At 48.4% G+C, this 20,904-nt stretch overlaps 6 protein-coding genes across 6 annotated transcripts; 5 read left to right on the top strand and 1 right to left on the bottom strand.

Annotated features, from left to right (window-relative positions):
* Positions 1 to 1,249: 1,249 nt before the first annotated feature.
* Positions 1,250 to 3,390, top strand: HOO65_080323 (uncharacterized protein; the record flags this gene model as incomplete). Its single annotated transcript, XM_071004196.1, has 2 exons — positions 1,250 to 2,485; positions 2,614 to 3,390. The coding sequence occupies 2 exons, from the start codon at positions 1,250 to 1,252 to the stop codon at positions 3,388 to 3,390; spliced, it is 2,013 nt and encodes a 670-aa protein (XP_070856553.1).
* Positions 3,391 to 4,892: 1,502 nt separating this feature from the next.
* On the top strand, positions 4,893 to 6,562 carry HOO65_080324 (COP9 signalosome complex subunit 3; the record flags this gene model as incomplete). The annotated part of the gene is made up of 3 exons (XM_071004240.1): positions 4,893 to 5,061; positions 5,197 to 5,402; positions 5,471 to 6,562. 3 exons carry the CDS (start codon positions 4,893 to 4,895, stop codon positions 6,560 to 6,562), a joined length of 1,467 nt encoding a protein of 488 aa, XP_070856554.1.
* A 269-nt stretch (positions 6,563 to 6,831) lies between these two features.
* On the bottom strand, positions 6,832 to 8,926 carry HOO65_080325 (replication factor-a protein 1; the record flags this gene model as incomplete). Its single annotated transcript, XM_071004203.1, has 4 exons — positions 6,832 to 6,922; positions 7,020 to 8,483; positions 8,552 to 8,809; positions 8,889 to 8,926. 4 exons carry the CDS (start codon positions 8,924 to 8,926, stop codon positions 6,832 to 6,834), a joined length of 1,851 nt encoding a protein of 616 aa, XP_070856555.1.
* An 895-nt stretch (positions 8,927 to 9,821) lies between these two features.
* Positions 9,822 to 10,918, top strand: HOO65_080326 (Protein AIM2; the record flags this gene model as incomplete). The annotated part of the gene is made up of 3 exons (XM_071004334.1): positions 9,822 to 9,960; positions 10,051 to 10,100; positions 10,292 to 10,918. The coding sequence occupies 3 exons, from the start codon at positions 9,822 to 9,824 to the stop codon at positions 10,916 to 10,918; spliced, it is 816 nt and encodes a 271-aa protein (XP_070856556.1).
* Positions 10,919 to 17,565: 6,647 nt separating this feature from the next.
* On the top strand, positions 17,566 to 18,120 carry HOO65_080327 (mmc protein; the record flags this gene model as incomplete). The annotated part of the gene is made up of 2 exons (XM_071004398.1): positions 17,566 to 17,813; positions 17,874 to 18,120. The coding sequence occupies 2 exons, from the start codon at positions 17,566 to 17,568 to the stop codon at positions 18,118 to 18,120; spliced, it is 495 nt and encodes a 164-aa protein (XP_070856557.1).
* A 1,585-nt stretch (positions 18,121 to 19,705) lies between these two features.
* HOO65_080328 (BRCA1 C Terminus domain-containing protein) lies at positions 19,706 to 20,675 on the top strand (the record flags this gene model as incomplete). The annotated part of the gene is made up of 2 exons (XM_071004353.1): positions 19,706 to 20,472; positions 20,561 to 20,675. 2 exons carry the CDS (start codon positions 19,706 to 19,708, stop codon positions 20,673 to 20,675), a joined length of 882 nt encoding a protein of 293 aa, XP_070856558.1.
* Positions 20,676 to 20,904: the final 229 nt, after the last annotated feature.

Below are 20,904 nucleotides of genomic sequence, written 5' to 3' on the forward strand. Positions count from 1 at the left end.
AAAAGAAAAAGAAAATACAGATGTGCATAGCAACCTTTCGATGTGCATATGTGCGTCAGGTTTGTGGGTGGTTCATAATGTTTACAAAGTACTGAGCACTTTGTTTTTGTTGTTGTCTTTTGTCTTTGGAGGTCGTTTTCTATCTACTCATCACCACAGAACTACAAAGCCTCCATTAGAATTTGCACCCAATCTATTTTCCGTCTCATCATCTCACACACTCTCCAGCTCCTGTGTCGTCATATCGCTCCTTGCTCCTTGAGCCAAGCACGTCTTTCCAACGTCTAGAAGTACCTCCATACGCTTCCAGAAGCCTTCTGGGGTCTAGGTCCTGTTTTGTCGAGATCTTCGAGACTGAAATCTACTTTTCAGGCTAGATAAATCCGATTCAAGTTACTACAGTGCTAACTGCTGGCCGTTGCCACATCGCGGTTCTTAAGCCACCTATGCAAACCTTGTGTTTGATACTCAGCAATAATACTTCTGCTGTCTGTTTTCTTTGCTTAGCAACCAGGAGCTAAAACAGCAAGTACGGAAGGTGCAACTACCGCGTTATCGCACGCTCTTGCTCTGTATTGAGTCAAACGGGCTTCCTTCCCAATATCTTCCACTCTCCTGTATTTCTGAAATTCCATATTTCCAATCTTCCATTTAACAACGCCATTAGGAAGGCGCTCTAGCTGCTGTTTACAACTACCCAGCCCATCCCATCCCACTCCCATTCCCCTCTTACCTCTTGCCTCTTCTGTACCTTCCTCAGCAACACTCTTACCCCTCTTCTGGTATATCCGCCTTTTTCTTGTCTCAACATTTCCCTTTTTTCTTTCCTTTTCTTTTTATTCTTTTTATCTTCATGTGCAGCACTGCCTGTTCTAATCTATCACCACTTTGCAAACTTCTACCTGCCTGTCCCCCTGCCTGCAGCCTGGGCATTCAAGCCAAGCCCCTTCTAGCTTCTCTTGGTTCACCCTCTAGAAGCTTATCTCTTTTTTTTCTTTTACCGTTTTAGTGGTCTCACTTGCGTTTCTATATTTCCTATATCTTCTGTCAAGTCTGCTCTTCATTTCTCCTCTTCGACTTCTGGAAATTCCACAACTACCTCCTCCATTTTCTCGCTCTTTCATCTCCTTGGGTCCTCCAACCTCCTAGTTTCGTGCCATCTACTCTGATACCAAGTCTCCTCATTCTTCTGTTATCAATTTGCTTTGCGGTACCAACTATTCTAGCCTGTCTTCTGCCTGTGTTAGATATGTCAAACTCACCCCCCGGCTTGACGTTCATGGGCTCTCCTGCCGGTACTATCACGCCGGACTCTCTTCTTAACGAAGCCTCATCATCTTCTCATATTCCTGATAATATATCCAACCACGCTACTTTTGACATGGAAAGCATGTCTCTCAACGACAACGGCGCCGGGGGCCATAACCACGATCACCAGATTCCCGTTTATCTCTCATCTCAAATGTCGCAGAAACAGCCCTTCGCTAGTTACAGCCATCTTGGTGCCCTCACTGAGTCTCTTGCAACTCCCCGTCATGTTTCCGCGACTACCAGAGTTATGGTGCCCTCAATTCCTGCCACCACTCCCATTTCCATGGAAGAATCCTTACACCCTACTCTCGCTCCTCTGCCGGCCTTTGGCTCTTCAGGATTTCCCAGGGTATCAACCTCTGGTCAGGGCCCTCTTGGTAGCTACGGCCATATTGGAATTCGCGGCCAATCGCTTAGTGCCCGCAACGCTACATTTGTCTCTAATGGCGTTCCACAGAACTCTCTCTCAAACCAGGCTACCAAGAATGACTTTTGTCAACAAGCACAGTCGCAATCTCTAGTCGTGAACCTTCCGGTCCACAGGAGTGTAAACATGCAAACACATATCCAGCAGCAGCAGCAGCAGCAGCAGCATCTGAGCCAAAGCTTTGCGAATCAGCAGCAACTCCAGTCTCGCCCTCAGTCGCAGTTTTCTTTAGCTAGTCAATCACAGGGTCTTCAGCAAAGTGTCTCCGACTCTCCCCCCTCCGCCTCATCTTCTTCTACTGACGCCTGGCAAATGGCCGATTACTCGCTTGCCCCACCCTTTGTTCCTTCTACTTCTGCGGAGGTAGCTGCTTCTAGCTACGCAACCTCGGGACCGTATACTAGTGGGGCTCAGATGGCTGGGGCCCTAGTGCCTCATCATCTTCATCAGCTACAACAGCAACTACATCTTCAGCAACGACAGCCCCAGCTCCACAATCCCATCCATGCTTTCTCCTCGCAGCAACAGCTTTCCGTAGCCTTGACACAATCAGATATTGATACCAACTATGGATATTGCCTTGATCGTGGCAATGGTAAATTCACTCGTCTAGTACCTGCCGATATGCTTCCTGCCATGAAGGACATTCCTGCTATTCAGGACAGCTGCTCTGGCCTAGTTGTGCTACCTACTCCTCGATCGCAACCTCCTGTGGGAGTTCCTGCCATGAACCAACCTGTCACAATGGTAAGCTATAATAAGCCATGATTTTTCACCACTCAAACGGGGGAAGAAGCTAATTACCACCAAATGACTACCTAATCCATTGCCCACCAATCGAACTGTCCACTAACCCACTGTATCTCTTATCTCAGACTCACGTCGATAACATCGTTAAATCAACGCCCGCAGCTCACAAAAAGCCTAAGATCTTCTGCGATAAGTGGGTTCATGAGGGTGTCTGTGCCTTCACTCAGCAAGGATGCAAATTCAAACATGAAATGCCTACGGACAAGGAGACTCAACATTCGCTAGGTCTCTTCCACGGCCTGCCTCTCTGGTGGAAACGTCAACAGTCGAGCCTTCAACAGCTTCGCCAGGCTACGTCTGCCGGTGATGCCCAAGACGCTGCATCCAGTTCCTCTGGGTCACCAAATAGCTCTATTGCTCTATCACGCTCCACCCAAAGCCCTGGAAGTCAGACACAAGCTCACACCCGAAGCCAAGGCCAAGGCCAGTCACAAATCTCGCCTGCCTACACCAAAGCGCTATGGCGCTCAGAGGCTTCCGGAAATACAAACACGCCTACTTCGACAAACCATCGTACAGGTTCCTCCGCCGTTCTTGCTGAAAAGGCCCGTACGTCTGCCTCTACAGCCTCTAGCGGTGGTGCTGCCAGCCTATTTTCTTCCAGTGACCGCCATAGTCTTCGCGCCCCGCCTGGCCTAGCCCTACAAAATATTGGCCAGAGTCAAAGCCCCCAAGGCCAACCACAGACCTCTTCAACTGCCGGCCAAGACAAGGCCCGCGGTCAAACCCAATCCAGCTCTTCATTCTATCAATCCCAGTCTCATGAGGCTGCAACGAACACAGGAGGTAGCTGCGTCTGGGGCCCTATTGCTCCTCCAGCAAAGCCCCAGAATGACAGTTGAGCACACACTTCTACGTTCCCTACCTTCATTATACAAATGTCCAGTCTTGCTCCCTTACAAGGATGAGAGCTTTTGAGGCCAGCTGGGCTATTTTCCTTTTTACTATTCTATCCGTTGGTGGCTTTTGTTGGCTTTTTCGATCGGGTTTTGTCATCTGCATAATGTGGCTCTTGTTTCTGTTCATCTTGCATATGGGCTTTCTTGATCTTCAACACCCAATGCCATGCACATGGTCTTTTGCGTCAGTGTAACTGAGTCGCCAGCTCCCGGCCAGCGGCCATCGACTCCTGAAACCCGCAAAATGCAAACACCAACAAGCCACAACTCATAATACACGTGCATCATTGCTTGACTTAATCCTGGTGTTGTCTTTTTTTTTTTTCCTTATTCCTTTTTTTATTCTAGTGGGATTTGTTTTTTCATTTGTCTTCGGTTCTCCTATGGGCTGGGTGACTCTTCCCCTTCGCCACCTGCTCGCTTTCTCGCTCAAGAAGCGGGCTTTTTTTTCTGTTGTCTAACTATTATGATACTATTCATCCTTTCCATTTCTTTTCTTCATTATGATTTTATTTTACTTCTTTCTTTTCCTTCCGTCTACTGCATATTAACGATGCCACGAACACACTTTGTTTTTTCAGCCGATCAGCTCTTGAGCAACTCTTCATTGTCGTCCATCTTTGGTTTTGTGCTTTTTTCTCATCTCCTTGAGTCTATTTTCTACAAGTCCAAAGCTTCAGTTGGGCCCTAGACGGTTTCCTTTTATGTATGTTTTTGTGTGTTCTCTGCTTTTTTCTCCCCTGCTTTTAGTAGGCCATTTTTCGTCTTGAGTCGTTCTTCGCTGTCTTTGGCGAAACATTGCCGTCGTTTGTCTGTTCCGTGTTGTTCCACATCATTTCATCTTGAATCTTTCTATTTGGGAAATACGAACTTCTTAGAAACAACCTTCCATGCCTTTCACACTGCATAGTAGAGCAAGTATTAGCTTTTATGTACTATTCCATGTGGGGGCTTTCACAAGTCCCAACCTTCTATAGTTTAGATATGTTATACGTACGAGTATTTGAGTTATATTACTAGCATCAATAGATACACAGTTTCACTCTCATCACTAATCCACATTGTGTTGTTAATGATGTCACTGTTGCGTTTGCTCGTCAAGCTATTTGTTCATTAGCACAACGATGTTGCGCTCGGTGTGTGACTTCACCGAACCAGATCCTGACCGAATAATAATGGGGTCTGTCTTCTCGGCTAAACATCGGTATTTCCTTTCAGCCATCGACCTACTAAGTAAGCTTCCCTGAACGTTGCCTTGCCAAATGACATAACCTTTGTTAATCTTCAGCTGCACATGTCTACTTTTTGTTATTATTGTTAGCTTGTCTCTTGCTTCTTAGTAAAGCTAGGTCTCTACATACTTCCCAAGCTTTGGATATTATCGCGGCTGAAGCAGCATCAGCCAGTCATCACCATAGGCTCGCGGACTCAAGCTCCTTGTCACTATGGAAGAACTGATTCGCCAGCTCCAGAGCTTCCCTCTCACAAACAACATACCTCTCAGCGATGAACAGTATGATATCTTGATCAAGAGTCATATTAGAAAGCTTTCTAGAGCCTCTATCGACCAGGCTACTAGTGACCTCAATAATATCCAGCAGCTTCTTAATGCAAGTTCCAACTTGATTTGATCCCCCGTCAAATTCCCCCCAAGCCAAACGACGTCATCGAGCCCAGGCAATTCTATTGCTTTCTACACATAGCTGTTGTTTCTTTGTTGGCGATTGTTTCTAACTTGACATTTAAAAGTAAAGGCCCTTGATCCTGCCGTCCACTCCGCATCATTCGGCCTTGTGCTTGAGGCTGCACTACGTAAACCTAAATCTAGCGCCGAGTTTCCCATTGCCAGCGAACTACTGAAGTTCACAGCACTTTTCGATCCCATTCAGATCCGCTATATTGGGAGCTCCCTAGTTAATATCCTTGACACAATCCTGGACCTGGATATCTTCAGCGTATGTTCCTACTTTGTTTTGATCATCACAAAAATCCCGACATTGACATGTGATATCTATACATTCAGGCCCCCATAGCTACCGATGCTGTTGCTACGGCACTATGCCGACTCAACCCGGAGGTCACTTATTTGAACTCGACAAGAATACGCCTCGCCAAAGTTGCCTACCAAACCTGCACCTTAGATCCGGTTATGCCCCTGATCTCTCAAACACCGTTGTACTTCCCGTGTGCAACATATCCGCCTGCCCCCTATCTCTGCTCCCGATTCCTCACTCCGCCCGAATATATGGCTAGCCTTAGCAAGCCACTCCTGCCCCAAGACATCATGGAGTACGATATGACATGCGGGCTGGTATTTTGTGCACAGGGGAAGTGGAAGGCCGCACGTAGTGCATTTTCCCGCTGTATCACTCACCCTTTTAAAAACGGTGACATTAGCAAGATCGCCGTTGAGGCCTTCAAACGGTGGATTCTCACCTCTCTGATTGTACTTGGCTCAGTTAACCGTGATAGCGTGCCTAACCCTTGCCCTCATTTACTACGTAAGGCTTTGCCTTCGCTTGCACAACCCTACATCGACTTAGCAGAAGCCTTCGCCAAGGATTACAGAAGCCTCCAGTCTAAAATTGACAGTCACAGTGCTATTTGGCCGCAGGATAACAACCTTGGTCTCGTCAACATGGTCGTCTCATACTATCCCAAGTGGAAAATTGGCCAACTACGCTCGATCTACACAAAGTGCAGCATTACTGAAGTGCAGGAATCCCTCTCCAAAGACATGCTTGACTTCGCCCCCAATTCCAGCCAGATTATTGCCTTAATCGAGGAAATGGTTTCAGAGAACATGCTTACCGCAAGGGTTGTTGCTGCTGAGGGTGATATCCCTGACCATGTTGTCTTCACCGAGCCTTCAAAGGCAAAGTCCTCCGCTGAACTAAAGAAGCAGATTGACGAGTGTATGCACAACATCCGCACTTTGCAGCAGGCCAGCAAAGACATCAACACATTAATTCAGATACACCCTGACTATGTCCAAGTATTTAATGACGACATCAAGCACAGAAAGGTTCTGATAGCGGCTGACGGGGTACAAACCGACTTCGACATGTCCATGGAGGACGAAGATTTGATGGCCGGCATCTCGACTACAGCATGAGCAGAGAAAGCGAGAAAAGGGAATCTCCAGGTCATGATTAGTTGATGTGCGGTCGCCGCAAAATACATTGATATCCATACATCCTTGGCCAGAGCCAACAGCGGTACCTCATAGAGGAGCAAAGAAATGATGATGAAAAACATTGAGAATGAAATAATGGAAAATGAAAAACAAGATCGATTTTCTTTGCCTAACAGAGCAGCATGCGTGTGACAAAGCCATGTACATATCTCATCCAAGCATACACAGACAGCCTCAGCTTCTGTGAATTAAATGCTCATCTCCTTAATCATATCCGCCAACTTGCGGCCCTCGGCCTTGAAGTCCAACGCTGATGCGGACATAGCCTGGTATCTTATTCTATAACGGGACAAACACATGTTAGTATCGGTAGATATACACTAGGTAGGTGCTACCTAGCTATGGTCATCGTAAGAATGGGACAAGAAATACATACCTTTGCTGGTCCTGGTACGTGTCCATCTTGGCGCGAACCCGAAAGTTGTATGTACGGCATGCGGCATTTTCAAATGCCGGGGCAGTGCCGACGTCGCCGTGCTCCTCGCGCAAGGCCATGAGATCGTCACCAGGCATGCCCATGACCACACGACCAACATCGTCGAAGCAGCTGAGCCACAGCTGGCCGGTATGGTCGCATACATTGACACTCATGATGTAGCGGTACGATGGCCGCTCATGGGTTATATTGCACTTCTCACAACGCCATCCATCGCCGTCCATAATGACTTTCTTGTTGCAGCGCTCCGTGGGACACGCAGGGTAGGCAAAGTTCTCCTGGCGAATGAACACCACAGTGCCCTTGATGTTAAAGTACTCTTCCTGTACCATGCCCACGTTTTCTGCCTTCACATCACCCACTAACTTGAATACCTGGGGTCGGCCAGTGGCAGCTCCCATGCTTGCCATGCTATTGTATGTTTGGAAGTTTTCGGTGCGACCCTGAGAGTCATACCAGCCCTTGAGACGATGGGCATCCTCATGGTCTGGGTCAAGCGATAGCGACCCGCTGTTCAGCAAAGAGAGAGACTTTCCGTTAAAGTCTGACACCTTGACGCCTTTGAAGGCAACAACCTGTTCAGGCTGGCCATCAAAATCCGCGGCTGTCTTCCCCCAAACCGTCACGCGAACGGAATAGTTGGTGTCGTCGACAATTGTAATGTCGCGCTTTTCGTACGGCTTACCAGTCGACTTGGAGGTAAAAGAATTCATTTCGCCAACATCCTTGATAACACCAATGACATCAATATTGGTATCCTTCTCAACACTTTGTAGTCCCTGAATGGTGTGGAAGTTGAACATGACCTGGGGCACGCTGGTTTGGTCCTCAGCCTTTTCGATCAGCGTATCACGCTCAAACGCCAGCTCATATTCATGCGGCAAGTTGCTGAACTGCTTCTTGGCCATGTTGACTCTACACGGAGTAGAGATGTAATACACACTTCCCTGCTCCAGGACATCGTAGTACTGATCAACCAGCTCATTAAAGCATGTAGCTTTTATTTCGCCGGTTTCATCCAATAGATTGACGCTAAATAGCTTTCCTTCACCCGATGGCTTGTGCCACGTCCTGACATCGGACTTGAAGGAGACACGAGCTCTGATAGTCCATTTGTGATTATAAGGCGATAGACTCTCAATCTTGGAAATGGCCATGCCATTCTTGGTATTGTTGCTACGGCTGGCGTTTCCGCCATGGGTCTGCTGGCGGGGAGGTGGAGGCGCAACGCGGGGCTTTTGCTCTTCGGTCTTGACGCCATAGAAGTTGGATGTTGCGATTGGGGCTGGGGCGGCTTGTTGCTGGGGAGGTGCAGACGCATCAGCCTCGAGAAGAACGGGCTTGCCGATTTTTTCAGTGACAGTGTACTCCTCAAGCACAACAAGGTCGACGAGAATCAGGATTCTATAGTTAAAATTGGTATTTTGTTAGCTTCTGTCCAACCAGCACGACCCCCTTGTGTATCACATTACCTCTTGTTACCAACACCGCTGGGGTTGTATGTCTTCAGGCGCAGTAAGGAGTTGGGTTGCAGCTTTCCCTCACGCACAATGTGGCTCATTTGCACACCCATGACACACTGGACATAGTTGACTGAGTCGCTAAGTACAAGGCGGTATCTATCGTTTCCACCAGCTCCGCCATCTTTATTCATAGGTCTCACTTGAAGGCACTGGACAACAGGCTCTCCGAAAGTCTCGGCGACGCGATCTCTATCCGTGAAGATGAGGCTGAATCATCAAGACAACCATTAGCGATAGATCACATATTGACATCGACGTGGTTACCGAGCTAGGAGCGGGAACTTACCTGATCGCGCCGGCCGAAAGCGCATTTTGAGGATCCATTATGGGCTGAATTGAGGAAGCAGTAAGGTTGTAGTGTTTTAGCACGCAGGAACTCTGCTAGTTGACGATTCTCACGATACCGTCACGGCGAATAAAGCACAGATTGCAAAAAGGTCGGGAGTAAACTAGATGCACACAGGGCAAACAATAAATAAGAAGCAAATGTACTATCGTTTAGGCAGCAGTGTCGCCTCTGAGCTGTAAGATACAAGATACAAAAGTACAAAAGTACAAATGTTAGACCACAAAAAGTCTTCAAAATAGAACCTTGGTGAAATCCCACCCCAGGCAGGTACAAACAGCCAGCTTGACGCGTTGTTCGCGTCTTTTTGGCGTAAATTGGTGGGGTAAGGAAGGAGCGTAGGGTCTTCGAGGTCACGTGTTATGATGCTACGGAGGTGACGGTCAAGTAGGGCAATCCTGAACACAGACATCACTTCACATCACATCAATGATGAGCTTGGAATTCAGCAGAAATAAAAGCCATTCTTGTCACTGTGTCGTCGCAAAAACTGCCAAAGTACCACTAGGTAGCTTGTATACGCTACTTATTTTACCATTTTAAACCAAATATATCTACTTGTACTCAGTACTTGGGCACCTGCCCACCACCCTGTAGGCACCCCACCAGCGAAGCAAGGACGTACGTGTATTTCACTTCACATACCAGTTTTATATTATCGAACCATTTCTCCAAGCATCACATCTACCTACCTCTCCAAACTTACCACCTCCTAGCAATCACGTGCTTCTCGGTTATATTCTTCTTGACTATTGCATTTTCACTGTTGATTGCGTCCTCAGAATAACCAGCTCTACCCCATAATTCACTCACTCAACCCTATCAACAAAGCTTCGCCTACTTAGCCCCACTAGAGCTCCAAATCAGCCCACGATGACAACTCCCGAAGATGCCACTAGAGCCCCTGAGAGCGACGCCCAGGAGGACAGAGCCGCTCCTCCGAGTAGCTCCGTGGATGCATCTGGCCCCACTCCGGCCATGGGGGACTGCTGCACAAGTGATAGGCCTACTCGTACGTTTTGCTACCCACAATCCGCCCATACAACCAGCGCTTAGTAACCTAATACGGCAACAAGGCGGTCACTAACACTTTTTCCTCTAGCATCTGGGAAAGCGTCCACTGGCGAGATTGTCAAAATAAATGATGTCGAGGTAACATGGCCCCTGATTTGAACGGTTTAGCTTTTTATCACACCATATATCTAATCTCTTTTGACCGTCATGGCATGTTGGCGCCTTAGTGCTATATTTCCAAGCCTGCTGATTATCCCCATGTGCCTGCACGGCTGTTATTGTTGTTAACGGGCGGCACGGGGCTACACTCAGTCAACAACCAGATCCAGTCAGATAAATTTGCGTCCGAAGGGTTCGTAGTCATCATGCCGGATCTCTTCGGTGGCGACCCAGCACCCAATGCTGCTGGCCTGGAAAACGAGCTAGATCTGAGCTCTACTTCATTCCTGGATATATTCAAGGTGCGCGCTGCAGAGACAGCAAAAAGCTTCATGATTGATATGTGGCTAGCCCGCCATACGCAGGACAAGGTCATGCCGCTGCTACACCGTGTAATCGACGGGTGCAAGGAAAAGTACAGTGCCGTGGTGGCGGAGGGCCAGGGCATCTACGCTGCCGGGTACTGCTTTGGCGCTCGCTACGTGCTCTTGCTGGCCAAGGAAAACCAGTCGCTATATGGCGAGGCGATGCCTAACGAAGAAGCTGGCGGGCTTCGAAAAGGTCCGCTGATCAAAGCCGGGGCTCTAGCCCACCCTACATCTGTCTCGCATGCAGATTTCGACAGCCTAAAGGCTCCGTTGAGTTTTATATGCGTTGAAAATGACCCGCTATTCCCGGATGAAATTCGCGCTATTGGCGAGGACACGATGGAGAAGGCATCTCTGGAACATGAAGTCAAGGTGTACCCAGGTGTTCCCCATGGCAAGTCCTTCACTATCCCAACCCTTTGTGCATGAGATAGCATGTATCTAACAAGCAATATTCAGGATTTGCTGTTGTCGGCGACTATGCCCAGGCCGAGATCAAAGAGGCTCAGGGAGTAGCCTATGATCAGATGCTGGATTGGCTACATAGCCATTAGAAATCATGATGGATTTTATTGCTCCTAACCATCCTTAGATGATGGTCTTCTACCACGCCTTCCACGCTACCATCTGCACAAGACGCCGTTAACCTGAGGGCGTCTGTCTGGCCTTATCTAGCTCCAATACTATGCAAAGTAAATCCCTTACTCGCATTAAACATGCATGCTCACAGGCAAAGTTTTATGGCATCAAGTTGTTAATCTACCACGCCGTAGAAAATAATCTAATCTGGAAATTTGGAATAGACGGCTTATTTCGCAGCAATACGACGGGCTCTGCCTACTCGGTGTCTGAATTTTCGACTTGGCACATGGCATAAAAATAGGCAAAAGAAAAAACCTCGCTTCAACTTCGACTGCAACACCAAGTCTCAAGGCTCCAAGGCATTTTCTTGTGGGCAACGTGCAAAAAGCAGGACGAACATCACCCGTGATGTAATCATTGCGATCTGTTGCGTAATCTGGGAATCGAACCCAGGGCTAATCGAAATCATTGCTTTGGATGGCAACGATTAATGTTACCACTACACCAATTACGCTGTCGTGATGTTCTGAATACATGATGGCTGGTCGTTAACTAAAGTTTTGTTTTTTTGACTTTGTTTTTTTTTGCAAGTGAGCTCTGCTACCAACCACCAGCAGAACGGGAAAAATATTAAAAATGATGCGGCAGCAGCCATGCATACGGAAGGACAAAACCGCTGTACTCTGCCGGGGCTTCCCCCCCGTGCTGAAAGCCGGCGGCCTTTTAGACTAGATTACACGCGGTCGTCGCAGACCAAAAATACCTGGAACCCAGCAGGCACGCCCTAGGGCAATGCTGGACAGAGAGCCATCCTGGCCCAAGTGCCGGACCCTAAAAAGTCATAGGAGGCGCTCGAAATCCAAGCAAACCTGCAATTGCTGACCGCCCAGGAGGAGCCACGGGAAGCTGACATCAGCCAACGGCTCCTGTCCGGAATATGCCGTCGTATTACCGCGAAATAATTGGTAGGTAGACGTAAAATAATACAATACAATACAATACAATTTTTTTGCAAGTGCTTTCTCTACTTTTCCCCGCATAGTGTTTGAGAGTGCTTGGTAATGAGGGCGTCAAGCTATCATATGTTTTCCAAGACCAAGAGCGTCATTTTTACGTTGTATACCTAGATTACATCATTGTGTCCTGTAAATGGCTTTGTGGCAACGTTAATCTCCAAGCTTGGTGTTGTTATTTAATCCAAGACAGGGGACTTGGAGCTAGTAACGAAAGCAGAATAGAGATAGATAGATGGTGGGCTTTGTGAGACAAATTTCTTTTCTTTTCCTCCGTTCTTTTTTTAGCAATTTAGTTGGCCAAAAAGGGGTTTCTCAAGAAATGCGCCTCAGACAACAAGCTAAATATAATGGACGAATCAAGAAGAGAAATAGATGGCAGCAAATCACAAGCAAACAGCTTGAAGAACACCTAGGTAGGGTTACATCCTTTTAAGGGTATGGGCCCTCATTGGAACGCCACAAAGCCCCCCAAGCCACAGACCCCACTTATTACTGCCCCATATAAAACTTCTCTAGGTATATAAACACCTTCTCTCTGTCCTGGAAGAGCCTTTTTCTCTTTTTCCTTTGTAACTCACGGAATTGTGCCCTGCGATCCTCTGGCTAATGGCTTGCGACGAGTTTTTCTCGTGTTTTGTCACTTGGTTTCAGGGTCGAACGCAGACGGCAGTTTGATCTTTCTATAGAGCCACGCGTTTTTAGTAGTGTTATCTGATCAACAGTTCCTAGATCAAGTCAGCTGGTTCGGCCATACTGAAGTTTTTCGTTTGTACTCTGCACGTGCTCGCTTTTCACAGGGGCTGAGCTGTGTAGGGGAGAGGACTTGAGGAGACCAACCATACTGCAGCCTCTATATTCCACCCCTTTTTTCTGAGGTCATTGACCTGTGAAGTTGAGGATACCCATAGTTGGCTACATTCTGGTCCCTTATTCTTCATGTAGTATGATGTAATGAATATCAGGCGCATGGAGTGGCGACATGTTCACGTTGGAGAAGAATGAAGGCGGCTAGCATCTGGTGGGTTTCTGGTCAGCTCTTAGCGATGCTATTGAAAATGACGACACAAGGGCGAAGAAGGTTTTGCATGCTGGATTGCGAGTGTTCGTCATAAGACTCGTACAGGAACAACACACAGCAGATGACCTGGTCTGATCTCTCTCAAGGAGATTCTGGCTAGGCTCTGGTGAGCATATTGAGGCTTGGGTGTGCAAAAAACGAGGCTGCATAGGAGGCTGCAAAGGGAGAACAGATCCAAGGCTCACATGAATCAAAAGGGTGCACAAAAGGTACCTGTCTGCTGCCTTTGAAAGCGGCGATCATATAGAGGCTCTTTGCAATCGACCATGCGAGCTGGAAGCTGGGGATGGAAGCCCTCATTCCTGGCTCAACGCTTGGAGCGCCTCGAGTAGCAACGAAATGGGAACAGAAAAGCTTTGTATTGCCCGACACAAAGAACTAGATAGACTGACTGCTCGGAATTATTAGAAGCGAGAATAAAAAAGAATATGCCTCGGGAAGATTAGTTAATATTGCGTACGACGTGCAACATAGGGCCGGCTGTGAGATTGGATGACAAACAAGCATTCTGCAATGAGGCAGTGCTGGGCTAGATCTAATCATCTCATCATGTCGGCTTTTCGTCTTGTGAATCGGCTTTCCAAGCCACCTACCGCCAGTAATAAGCTTGTATTTGCCCAGGACGAGTCGCTTCAACTTTATGTTATTCTGCCTTTTTTTATCGAAAGCTTGAAATTATGCATATGCCTGCCTGTGTGCTTTGATGTTGTGACAAGGGTATGTACGTGGATAGTAGTAAAAAGGGGCCAAGGGGGAGAACGGGGAAGGGGGGCGGATGAGGGATATTACGGCCCTTGATTGTCGGTTGCCCATTGGATTTGGTAGATCTGCTTCTGGAGATGGTTCCGGTTCGCCTTGTAGGGGGAGGGGATACGATAGTAAGGAAAACACGAGAAACGAAGTTCGGATGGGGCAAGGAAATGAAGCCGCTCTAATGCACACCAGCTCGCTTGGGTGTATTATTTCCTTGCGTTCCGGTCTTTATGAGCTGACCAGATCTATTGCCCCAGAGATGTGCAGTTCTGGAAGCATCAATCCAAGGATCAAGAAGGCAGGACGAGGCCAGAAGGCTTGATTTATCAGGGGGACATGCATATGGGTGGGTGCTACGGAGAGAGGGCCATGGGGTTCCAGAGCTTGCCCAGGCAGGTCGTAGGGGGGGGGCACCAGAACCCGACAGTGTCTGTACCATGGCGCCTTGTATAACAAACGAGAACAGCCAGACAAAAGAAACAGGCTGTTCTCGTCTCGTCACCAACACATCACTAACCACACGGTTGGCGCATTGCAGCTCAGCCAGCACAATACGAGGTTAGAAAATCACATGCAGGGCTATGCCTTTTCACCGCCTCGTAGAGCATGAAAGACCAAGGTATTAGCCCTCCATCTTTAGGCCAACTCATTTTGCCGCATGCTGAACTGTTGGCAACAGTTTGCCCAAAAGAAAACTTTGCGTGCTACCAACAAGCCAGACAAGCCGGGGTGGCTCTGTGCACTGCCCTACCAAGCAAGACAAAGCAGAAGTTAAAGCGAGTGTCTGTGTAAGATCAGCATGCATAACAGGCTGTTTATAGCAGCAGGAGCAGCAGCGCAATGGCCAGAGTCAGCGCAAAGAACGGCCAACGTCAGATACACCAGCAAAAAAAAGCAAGTTATGGCCATGTGTTGGAGCTACGGCCAACTGACTTGCTTCTGTCAGATTTCTAAAGCCGTGCTCTAGTTATGTGTCTTTCGGACAGCCGATTCCGAACATGCGCATGTTTTTTTTTTGTTCCTGCGCTTCTCTTCTGTCTTGCATTGACACCGACACGGGAGAAATCAAGCCGATGAATCGCCCGCGCAAGTAGAGGGTCGGCGCAAACCACCGGCTAGGGACAAAAGTACTCGATTCTTAGCAGGATCAGTCGCTATGACGACCCGTCACTAGTGGTTACCAGCCATTCATTTGCTTTCTTCCTTTGCATGATGTATCGACGAGTAGCGGAAGCCGCAGACGGCAAACAGAAGTCGTGTGGAAGAGAGCTAGCAGACGCTGCAATCCATCCGTGGTTGAAAGTCCCGCTGCGAAAATGAAAACGGGATAAATAGGGCCATGGCACGAGCAACTTCCTATTCCTGTTGATGTTCCTTTCTGTCTTCCTCCCTGTGCTCCTGTGGTCCTGCGCTTATCCTGGTCCCTGCATTAGCCTGAGCTGTGTGGATGCACTAGGAACCTAGTACGGATTAGCAGGTGCGTTCTTGTCCATGCTGCTTGTGATATCAGCGAGGAATGGTCTTTAAGAGCAATAATAGCAGACAGCGAAGGACGGAATAATGATGTTGAGAATGCTGCTTGAGTGTTGGTGTTCTCCATCTCGGCCCAAGGGCTCCACAACAAGTGTCATCCCGATAACATCAAACAGAGGGCAACTACTCTGTCGCAGGCAGCTTTGGCGGGTCTGCTGATCCCCGAGGTAATTACCATAAGAGATAAAGGGCACTCGATAGTATATCGCGCTCCCGTGCCTTATCCGCAGAGTCTCTCTTCGCACATGCACACAGACCGCAAACCTTACTCAGAACAGTAGCTTGTTGTCATTGTTTGTTGTAGTTACGGCCTAGGAGACAGCGCAGCATGCAACGGGGCTTTCCTGATAGCTCGAACGGACGGATGGACGAGAAGCACAAGCGAAATTTCAAGATTTGCGACGCAGAGGTCTAGAATGTCTGCTTGGGCGTTAGTTGGGCTACAACGAAATTGCCAAAGTCGATGGAAGCGGGGAGAAGGCGTTCCTGCTGGCAGGGTCGCAGGATGAACATGGTTGTTGCTGGCAGGCGATAAAGTCGGTGTATTATAGTGTAGTGGACACTGCACCACATATTGCTCTGTCCGTGACTGGAATAATGGGAAAAGAGGCTAGGTCTTTCAAAATAGACACAACCCTAACAAACTGGTGTGGCCAGGGTTTCAGAAGGGACCAATGGGGGCGAGGGATGCACAGCAAAAAGAACTTTTGGCAGTGAAAGACTAGGAATACGAGAATCAAGATTAATAGCATGTGCTGTCCATAGTTTCCTCCTTCGTAGTAGACTTGTAGAGTTGCATCAGCAACCCTGATTAAGAATGCAACAATACGAGTAGGTTCCTGGCCTGCTAGTACATGGCACAATGTGTCCATGCGTCCCGTACGTCCCAGGCGGCTAAATGCTGTTTTGTTGTCTACAAGAAGCGAAAAGAGAGGCAGTTGGGAAGTTGTTTAGAAGTCGGTGGCCTTTGTTTAGATCTGCGTCAGAGAGGGGGAGCAGAGCACTTGTGATGTCTGGTCTGGCATGTCTGCGACATGCTACAAGGGAAAGGCTGTCTTTTTGGTGCCTGCAAAATGAGTGATATCCCCCGCTGTTCTGTAGGTCTTCTGCCGCAAGGGAGGACAAATAGCCGAGCAGAAGAGCATCGCAAACAGGGCCAAACGAGCTTTGCAAGCGGAGGGGTGGAGGGGGGAGGCTGCCCTGTAAGCCATCCGCTTTCTGATGAGATAGGGAGGGAGGGGTAAATGGTAGATTTCTGAAGAGAACAGGGCGGGCCTTTCTGGTATGGGAGAATTCAGTCCACCTTTTCTTTATTTCGATACAGCTCCGTTCGAGAGAGCGCGAACAGGGAAAGGGCAAGTAGAGCGTCGCATGTAGCAAGGAATAGAGATGCACTTGCAATGAAATGCCCATTTCGCTTATGTCTCGTCCGTTTATTATGAACACACCATGGATCACTTGATATGGCCAGAACGCACCCCCTAGTCTCCCTCTAGCGGTCAGAAAATAGATCGAAACCGGATATTGTAATGCTAAATGCACACCAAGGGAGCCAGAGAGAAAAAAAGAAAGAAGGGAAAAATGGTGCGTAGGTACCTGGGGAGAATCAGCTAGGGAATAGGGTCCGAATAGAGAAAGGAGAAAGGGGGCAGCCAATGGCACAAGGAAAGGGATTAAATCGAAGGAACAGGGCCATGGCGCCACTCCCCTAGGGGGTTCTAGACAAGGGTCAACCATGACTGGGGCCAGACTTAGGGACTCTAACACACGTTACTACGGTCAGTCAGTTGCGTTCAGTTCACAGGATAGGCACTAGGGACCTCCTATCAAAGTCAGAGTTCGTGCTAGGTACTGCACTTTCGGTAGCATGGGCGTCTGTAAACCTTGTTAAATGCTAAGACGAGATTTTTCTATAAAGATCATGTCTGTCTTCCCTCCTTCGTCTCAGTTTTCTTCCTTTCCTCCTCACCCACACACACTCGCTTCTTTCCCACTCGTGACTTTTACAGTCCAGACATTCGTTACCAGCAATTTTTAATCTTCTCTGCCTCTACTTTTTATTATTCCTTCCAATTAATATTTTATTATTTCCAAACCCCTCTTAATCTTTCAAAATGAAGTTCTCTACTGCCATCGTCGCCGCCTTCGCTGCTCTGGTCTCTGCCCAGACCGGTGTCTACAACCAGAACGTCACCTACGTGACTGAGGTCATTCCCGAATACGTCACCTACTGCCCTGGCCCCACTGTCCTGAACTTCGCCAACAAGAAGGTTACGGTCACTGCCGCCACTACCCTGACCATCAAGGACTGCGTTGTCGTCAAGCCCGTCGTTGTCACCGCTCACGTTGAGTGCGACGAGTGGTAAGTTTTATCCCAATGCACACCATCCACCATTGGATCAAGATTACTGACCCCCAACAGCAAGACCAAGGGCTACGTTCCCGAGGCCGTCCCCACTGGCTCTTACACCCCCGGTGTTCCTGCCGTCCCCGTCATCCCCGGTGCTCCCCAGGCCACCGGTGGCTACGTCGCCCCCTCCGGCTCGTACGTCCCCACTGGCTCTTACATCCCCACCAGCACCCAGGCTGTCACCGCCGGTGCCAGCAAGGCCATGGCCGTCTCCGGCGCTGGTCTGGCTGGTGTCCTGGCTATTGCCCTGGCTCTGTAAATCTCTTAAATCCTGCGAGTCCCGTGCACTACCGAAGCAGTGGTGGTTGGCGACAGGATAGAGAATGGTGTCGATGGCCCTCGCAAGGGTGGATCGTAAACTCGCTTTAGGGGGACTTCGATGTCGTTGTCTTTTCGTCACTGCCGCTCATGCTAGTGTATCGGGCTCAAACTTGTGTGGACAGGATTTGAGTTGATCTCCTACAGGGAGCTGGTATGAGAATGAAAGCAAGGTCTGCCTCATCTGCCTGTCGGGTTTACGCGGACATGCTCTCCTTCGCACTTGGGTACAACAAGACCAAAAGAGAATTGCTACGACTAGCTCTTTTATGTGTTGCTTCTTTTTCAGCGGAGGATTCATGACTTTTTTTGTTTGGAATAATTTAATATTTGTTAAGCTGTTTCTCAGGTAGAGATCTGGTACATGAATTCTGTTCCCCTTTGTATAACTTTCTCACTGTGTTGTGACGTGCCTTCTAAATTTGTCCGTCTATGGTAGTGCTATTTAAAGACTGCCGCTTTGTGCGCATTCCGGCCTTTCTACAAGACAATAATACGAGGCTTTGACCTTCGGCATTTGTTGGCAAGGTTTGATTATTATTGTATCTATGTATTCCTGGTTAAATATGAGGTTGTCGAAGTTGTCCATAGATAGTAGTTGCCTCCGTGTCCTCTGTCTCGAGTCCGGTCCGTGTAACCATGATGCTGTGTTATGTACACGACTAACTTTATTTTGATGTCCGAGTCAACCTGTTGGCTTTTTCTCTGGCGAATTCAACCATGGAAAGCCTTCGATCGCCTTTTAGTTCTTGGTTGGTATATTTCTTTTTTCAGGCTGACGCTCTGCCAATAGTAACTTGGTTTGGAAACCTTATTTTGTTAGTACCCTTCTATTTTCTGGCTTATACAAACCAGGTTACTTTCTACGTACTAAAATAAGGTAATTGACTTTACAAGATCGCTCTTTTCTGTTCCTTTGGGTATTTGATATGGAGTTAACATTCCGCTCTTTGTGTCTTTTCCCATCGTTCTATGTCTTACGGCCGTCACAGTCTTTGATGAGAATCTTCCCCAGGCCGCAAGGAAACGCCCGCATTCTGAGTTCATTCGGTAGTGCTGAGTAGGCATGTAATTGTGTCACAACTGATTGCGGCTTGATGGTCGGGCGAGTGAGTGTCTTTGGCTGTAGTCATGATGTCGGGTTTACATTGCAGCGCATTAGTCGAGCTATAAGCCGTCTATCAACGTAGCATCAGCCTTACGTCTTCACGTCTCAGTGCTTGAGCGGAGTTCCGTGTGCCTTATCTACAAATATTAATGTTGGCCAATCATGCGCATGCGGACATGACCTTTCTTTCGTTGGCCAACAACCTAACATGTCTTTTTTGCTCTTTACAGGCGTCAGCTGTCTGCCACCTGTCGCCAAGTCTACCGGCTGACTGGAATCATGAGATCACGTGACAACGCGTCACTCACGTGCCTCGGTCTACTTAACGTTAGCAAGCTTGATCCATTTTTTGGCCTCGTGCATGTTTGCCCAGCACTACTTACTCAAGCATACTTTCCCCCCTATATTTACCGGTACGATGCCTCTCTCTGATAACAATCAACTGACCATAAATGATATAGCCCGTATCGGAAGCAATCGCCGGTCTAGATTCGACCCATGGAACAGCTCCTCCACTGGACACCAAGTAGCCGAGACCCGGCCTGGGACGGGATGGAGAGAGTCGCGCACGACGAAACTTGGTAGCCAGCTCAAGAGCGGCAGCGGCGGAGGCGTGCGAATGCAAGATATGTATGGCCAAGGAGCGGCAGACTATGATGAGAAACTGAATATGATTGTGCCGAAGGAAGTACGGATTCGAGCCCAGACAACCGTTGCTGATATGATGGCAAAGCCCGGTGTGATGCGGAAGACTCTTGAGCCGGAGACGGCGCCCAGGCCCGGCACCGGGAGGCTTGGAAATGATGTGCTAGGGCTTGGCCCACAACCTTCGAGAGGTGTACCGGAGGCCCACCCCAATCAAAGAGAGGATGCCTCGAAACCAGCCCCCGGCCAACAAGATGCGTCAACCGCAGCCGCGGCGAAAAAAGGCATATTTTCTGGCCTCGTCGTCTACATCAATGGCAGCATGCAGCCCGCAATATCAGATCTCAAGCTCAAGCGGATTTTTGCAGAACAAGGTGCCACCGTTTCTTTGCACCTAGCTCGGCGGCAAGTAACGCACGTTATTTTGGGCCGGAATGCAACGGTTGGCCGTGGCGCTGGTGGCGGACTTGCCGGCAGCAAGATCAACAAGGAAATTCACAAGGTTGGCGGAAACAGCGTCAAGTACGTCAATGTTGAATGGTAAGCTTACGATTTTCTTTCATGGTCGTTCTATCTTTGTCGGCTGTACCCGTCGTTCTATCGTGATCTTCTAACTATGGGTGTACAGGGTACTGGAAAGCCTCAAGGCTGGCAAGAGACTGTCAGAGGCTCGTTTCTCGAGTGTCAAAGTGGCACACCAGGGCCAGAAGAGCGTCTTCTCAATGTTTCCGAAACTAACATGAACAGATCCTATGATTAACAACGCCATAGATACTTCGACTGGAGATGAGCTGTGCCATGCTGTTGCATACGGTCCATGGTACAAGAAAAGACACACACCGAGGCCTCGCTATAGCAGTGGAACAGTTTAAACTAGATACATATAGATACTGGCAGGCTGAAGTATAGACATCATGCCATGATCTGGACTCTCTCTTGACCGACTATAATCCTAGTCTCAAATATAGACTC

Source organism: Ceratocystis lukuohia (genome assembly GCF_044167205.1).
Source record: "Ceratocystis lukuohia strain C4212 chromosome Unknown Supercontig8_pilon, whole genome shotgun sequence".
In the NCBI taxonomy this organism is placed as follows: Eukaryota; Fungi; Ascomycota; class Sordariomycetes; order Microascales; family Ceratocystidaceae; genus Ceratocystis; species Ceratocystis lukuohia.